A 6,507-nucleotide genomic window follows, 5' to 3' on the forward strand; every position below is an offset into this window, starting at 1 on the left:
CCCAATATTAACCTACTGTTCTTATAGAATTGAATGATTATCACAAGACAATGAGAATCAACAGCAGCGAAAGATCAGATCGTAAGCTAAAAATCATCAGACCGTTTACTCTCGTCAAAGATGGTGTCAGAGTTTCGGTAAAAACAGAACTTGATATTGGTGGTGATAATCAGGGTGAATATTCGTAACAAAAATAGATTCCAAATGACGCTGATGATTTTGCTCATTGTCAGAAACTCGCTCTGGTCACGCCCGTGATTGCGACTATTGACTATTGAGCATACATACATGTGTAAAATCAATGGTGCAGAAATATCGAATCTATATATTATTGTGTGGACAAACTCCGCTTTGTGGCTGATTGTTGTATCTTGAAGATCGGTCCCCAAAACAAGCCAAACATCGTAAATACAATTTTATTATTCCTATCATGTTACTTATTAAACCCGATGACTCGATGCAAAATCATTTGTTATTATTTGAACCATGGAGAAAGTCGTCACGCCAAGTGTAAAATACCGTGGTGCAGTTAGTATTTGGGGTTAAGACTAAATTCATATCCATCCTCTATGCTTTTGTGAGCAACGTTGCAGAATTAGATAAAGATTAAGAATAGGCTCTCAAAGTGTGACTACCTTTAGTAAATATACTTTCACTATATATCTGATTTATTACAAACTCATACGGGCGATATTATTAAAATATTACAAACGAGCGAGATGAATTTTGGGAATTTGTCATATTATTGATTTGTATGACAAGGTTATACAAGGAAGTAGAATTATTGCAGATTTATCAAATGATCAATAGTATGCGTAGGCTACTGTCAAAATACGATTAGTTTCAATATATATTCAGATAAGACAAATATATAGGTCTTGTTCAATTAGTAATCTACGTGCAAAACTTGCAATTATAAACTTTCCAAAACCGTCAAGCATGACAAGCAATGCTTCCTACACTTTACAAGCCACGAATGAGCTACGACAAAATGAGGAATTAATTGTGTGATTTTAATCTACAAGTGGAAAGCAGAACATTCAATTTTAATCGACTAGCCTCGAGTTCTTGCTCAGAATATTTTCGTAGAATGTTTGTGACAAATATGTTTGTGACAAATATGCTTGAGACAAAAAAATCTTTGTGTAGTCAAGGGATTCGAAGTCTTGGAAGTTCAGCAATGCATCGGATTTATGTACGGTGAGGACTTTAAGCTTGACATGAGCAATATAGAAAGGATTTTTAAACTTTGTGACTTGTGGCTTCTGGAAAAGGCTAAAAATGTAGGCTATGTACTAAATATCTTCTACGTAAATTGTGCCAAAACTGCATTGATGTAAACATTTTAGCAAGTAAATACAAACTGGACAACATACGGACAAAATGTCATAAATATACATTAAAACACCTAACTGAACTTATGAATTTCAATGGAAATCTGCATATCGTAGATGTTATCGAAATCTTACAATTAGGAGGGATCGAATGCGTTTCAGCGATTGATTTATGGAATTTCGCAACTCATTAGATGGACATTTCTGTTTCAGATATACAGTATAATAATACCATTGTTATAAAATCCTGACTAACTGATAAATTAAGACAACAAATACAGCACAGCACTTGGAATAATTTATTGACCAGATATGGCGACCGCAAATGTTGCTTTCGAGCCTGACGAAAAAGGTAGCCTATATCATGCTTCTGCCTAGTTTAATATTACTGAACTAATAAGTAAAAATAACACGATCTCTTACTTGGATATTGTGTATTGAACTGCAGGTCCTTTCTCCTTGTTACTTTCTCCTTACTTATCACTTTAATCCTATCTCGTTCAAGTATCCTTGTGGCGAGTACCACATAAGGATCCGAAGTAGAAAGTAAACAAGAAAAGAGGACCTGCAGTTCAATACACAATATCCAAGATCCCCTAATACTAAACTACTTTGAGAATTGGCAAAAATGGAATCTTAAAATAGTATCGACTCAAAATGTATTTTCTATTGAACTCGTGCATTTCTAAAATTGATATTTAAGTTGAATGAACATTTTTATTTCAAAAATAAAAAAAAATTCATTTTTTAGTAAATACAAAATAAAATAACAATATAATATAAATTAATAAATTAAAATGAGACGGGCTTTCTTATCATTAATTCTCTAAATTTGAACTTGTTAAATATTCGTTCAGTGCTTATCGTGTTTGATAACTACAACGAAAATGACAAAATGAAGGCGATAAGACCAATGCATGAAGGGGAGATAGTTGAACTGAAGGTATGCTGGACCCGAAAATGATAAATTACAAATTTTTTATGGGTTTTTTATCATCATTTCTATATTATTCCTCAAATAATCTCCTTGTCAGCTCTCTTACTCTCTATACTCAATACTTAAAAACTCACCTAGAACACTGTGGACCAATTGAAACAAGAGATATATTTAATGCCCACAAAAGTATAAGACATCAGGAAACTTATATCATCATTTCTCTCGAGTCATCTTCAATTATAGATGTCATATTTCTTTTCCAGGAATTACATCCAGAAGCAGTATACAGATCGACACACATACGTTTAGTGCTGTGACCATTGATTCCGCTGTCGATGTGATACAATGGCGCGGAAGACTTTTTTGAATTTTTCTTATCTAATAGATGCAAAATTTATTTTTCAGAAACTACGGGATGGTAACCAAGCAATATTATTCGGATCGATAGACACTTACAGTGCTGTTGTCGTTGAGTCTGCAGTCTATGTGATACAATGGCAAAGAGAACTTTACAGAATAAAACCATTTGATGAAAATCCCACTTGGGAATATTTGAAAGGACCAAAAGAGTTTCATGGAGCTGAACCACCGGCAGTAACTTTGGATGGTACGTCATGAAACTTAAAATTGAAATTACGTATTCCAGCCTTTAAAACTCTTGCCAACTTGTTGGCAAACTATAATTTTGCTATTGAAACCACTTAAAATAGTTTATCGTCCATCTCACTAACCTTTCACTTTACAGTGACATTAAAGCACATATTTCTTAACAGGTTTCATTTATGTATGCGGCGGAGGATTTGAACGAGCTGAAGTTTACAGGAAGACGGATGAAGAACTTTCTAAAGTGACAAAATTATGTGAAAAATATAATCCAGCTGTGGGACAATGGGAAAAAATTAAAAATATGCATTGCGAAAAAAGACTCAACGCAATGGTGGAAGCCAATGGTGAGTATATCCATTTGAATACAGTTTATTGATCTTTATTCAGGTGGTAAAATGTCATCAAAATAACTGTTTACAGCTATACATATGAAATAAATTGGTAATTCGGAAGAGCAAATATTTGGCATATAAGCAATCGTAAATACATTTCTTCTTACGATCCATAATAATAGATCTTGAATAAATGAACAAAAAGTATATGTAATGATGTTACAGGGCACATATACAGCATCGGTGGTATTGGGCGAAAAAAAAACAAAAAAAACAAAACATACGAAATTGCTCTATCTCTCGTGGAAAAATACGATAAGGAATCGGATGAATGGAGCCCTATGCCTCGAATGAAAAAGTCGAGAATTGCCCCTGCAGTTGCCAGTTATAATGGAAAAATATACGTGCTGGGTACGTGAATAATTTATCTTTCTTTTTATTTCTCTTTGCCATTCGACAAACATGAATTTACGCCAAATCATGGCTCTAACTAATGTTTTAAGGTGGTGGCGGGGTTGAGGATGAAGACAATCCCCGATTACCTGATGATTATAACAGTTGGCTTTATCTTGCTTCTTTGGAGTTTTTTGACCTAAACGGCGAGGAATGGGTACTGGCAAGAAAAAGAATGACGTCACCAAGAATAAAATTTCGGGTTTGTGTCTTTGATGACAAAATATATGCCGTGGGAGGCAATAAAGACAAGTAAGTTTGTTATCAACGTGGAATCGTTTATATAAAATATTTTACTTGGGTACACTTTTTTGAAAACAAGGTAATTCTCAGACAAACCTTAAAAAAAATCATCTAAATGCAGCAATAATTATACATTACAGTAACAGCAACGTTGAGCAAGCTGATATACAAGACATCCGTGGAGAAGCAGATGTAGAGGACCAAGGTGCGAAGGTGTGGAAGGTTACAGATTGGATTGGAGAAATGAGTAAATGGAATTACATGGCTACGTTGCTAATAAATGTGCCAACTGAAGAGATGCAAGTCGACTAAGCACAGCTGTGAGCATATTAATAATCAAGAAATATTAATGGTGTATAAATTGATAATTTGTCAAGAATTCATTGAATTGTGATGTTTTAATTTACTATTTTATTCAATAGAATTGACTGCACTGCTGTTACTGATAAATGTGATTGTTTGATAGTTGTATCATATTGGTGTTTTTAGAAAGAAACAATTATGTAATAGCTTTATATACGGAGTGTCTTAAAATAAATGAAACCCACAAAATTGCAAAAAATGCGTTTAAATAAACTTTAAAATCTAGCTAAAGGCCCCAAACTTTCAGTACTCAATTGTTATTATATGAGCCACAGAAAATGATAACCTTTTCAACGTCTTTTGTTCTAGTAATAAATGGATTTCGTGTATTGGGACACCCTGTATGTAGTATACGTAGTGCATAGTGCCTTAATTATGAATATATACACAGAATAAAAAATGTAATTTAAATGCAAGTACTGTTATCATTATGTTTTTGGAATTGATCTTTATTCGTAAATTTCAAATTCCAGAATCTAGAATATTACGTTGTTTGTGTGGTCATGTGTTCTCGTTCAATAATACTTAGCTATGCATTTATGCGGTGTTCCAGAAGTATGCGCACCAAGATGTCGCACAACCTGAATCCTAACCGGTACACACATACTATGTTCAGGTTGTGCGCCATCTTAATGCGCATACTTCTGGAGGTCCCATGTATACAGGGGCGTGAATGGATTAATATTGGCGGTCTTACCAACCCGGGTTGTTGACCGTTTTTATTTCCTTTATGATATTTAGGGTACAGTTGTGGTTAGAGCGCTACCGCAGTCGTTGTTATTCTAGTTACTCTCTGTGTAACCAACAACAGGCCACCTAACATACAGCCAGGTATATTCATTCAGAGTTATCTAAAACGCGCAACTTGGGACAGAAGAACTATTCACAAACTAGTGTTTGCATATATATAGTATAGTCACCGTATACAGGGTGTCCAAAAAGTTTCACCCTAGTATAAAGTCTTTGTAATCAAATGATATTTTTTTTCGAATTATAAAAAAATAATTATACTCAGCCTTTATCTAATTGGATGTTATGTATGTTGGATGTTGTAGTTACCATTTATCATACAATAAAATTTATTCAAATTGGCAATTGTTGGACACGTTAGTGGACATAAGGATCGTTTTAAGATTATGTTGTTGTTGCAGTTCTTTGACACTTATGGACAAGTCCGTTTTCTCTTTGATTACTGGTCCAATTGCTCTGAAATTTTCAGTGGTTAAAGCTAAAATGTTTCCATAGAAGGCTATTACTTTCATTTATTTCAAATATTCCTGATAGCACTGTAGGATTTGTTTATTTTGACAAATAATGAATTGTTTTTTTTGGTGGTACTCTTCTTGTTGTTCTTTTGATCACGTTATCATTGAACGTCGGTGGTGTATAACGAAATTCTTGCTTTGTTAAGATTTGTTATTGGGGAATGGCTAACAGCACCGTAGGTACCGGTACCGGTAGCGTCAAAGCTAAGGACTGCTTCGCTCTGATTATATTTCGAGTACTTCAAGAACTGCCACTCCGCATCGACACATCTAAATAAGAATTCCGCGTTAAATATTGAGTCAATTAAAAGATAAAGGTATTCCGTCAACTTCTGGTGCGACTTCAGAAGAAGAAATTATTGCATCAAGTATGTCTAATACTTTTGTTACTTTTTCTGGTTTTGCTACAGGCGTAACAACACCAAGTGTTAGAAGAAACAATATCACAATCGTTACGACCCTTTCTAAACCCGTTAATTCGACGTCCTTGGCTGATGTTGTTTATCTTAGTAGTCAACCACCAAATGTGTTTTATGGAAATATTTCGTATTAAATGTATTGTCTGAATAATTCTTCCTATTTCCCTAGTAACCCTCCTATGGTTTCTTCGCAAAATCCATTTTACCAAGGGTTCCAACAGCCCGTTCCCCAACAGCCCATTTTAACAATCATTTTTACAGTTTGTACCGGCAGACCGTGAAGGACCTAGTTCTGATATTCCGCATGAATTAGGCGATATGACTCATTCAGCATCAAGTGCTTAACCGTAGTATCGAAGTTTTTCCTGATGGGGATGACCCGAACAATTTTGCATTCTTGTTCAATTCAAGTATGTCCTATGTCAGAGCTAGGGATGACCCCTGCGAATGCAATTTGTTTATATATTTTTATTGATGCAAAGGCCATTTAAAAACTATGATTCCGGTACAATATAGATTTAATTCTAATGTTATTTTGCAATACTTGATACAGTT

The 6,507-nt window shown here is 34.4% G+C and overlaps 1 protein-coding gene across 1 annotated transcript; it reads left to right on the forward strand.

Moving 5' to 3' along the window:
• Positions 1-1,464: 1,464 nt before the first annotated feature.
• LOC120330038 (alpha-scruin-like) lies at positions 1,465-5,565 on the forward strand. The gene is made up of 7 exons (XM_078118639.1): positions 1,465-1,686; positions 2,192-2,277; positions 2,677-2,878; positions 3,045-3,221; positions 3,435-3,620; positions 3,713-3,914; positions 4,046-5,565. Exons 1-7 carry the CDS (start codon positions 1,647-1,649, stop codon positions 4,215-4,217), a joined length of 1,065 nt encoding a protein of 354 aa, XP_077974765.1. The 5' UTR covers positions 1,465-1,646; the 3' UTR covers positions 4,218-5,565.
• The last annotated feature ends 942 nt before the right edge of the window (positions 5,566-6,507 follow it).

The sequence above is a fragment of the Styela clava genome, chromosome 12 (genome assembly GCF_964204865.1).
Source record: "Styela clava chromosome 12, kaStyClav1.hap1.2, whole genome shotgun sequence".
NCBI classification, from domain to species: Eukaryota; Metazoa; Chordata; class Ascidiacea; order Stolidobranchia; family Styelidae; genus Styela; species Styela clava.

Excerpts from the sequence above, each read along its gene's own strand:
- LOC120330038 (XM_078118639.1), top strand. The coding sequence starts at position 1,647 with ATGGCGACCGCAAATGTTGCTTTCGAGCCTGACGAAAAAG. Across the intron at positions 2,879-3,044 it reads ACCGGCAGTAACTTTGGATG|GTTTCATTTATGTATGCGGC; the intron begins GTACGTCATGAA and ends ATTTCTTAACAG. Across the intron at positions 3,915-4,045 it reads GTGGGAGGCAATAAAGACAA|TAACAGCAACGTTGAGCAAG; the intron begins GTAAGTTTGTTA and ends TATACATTACAG.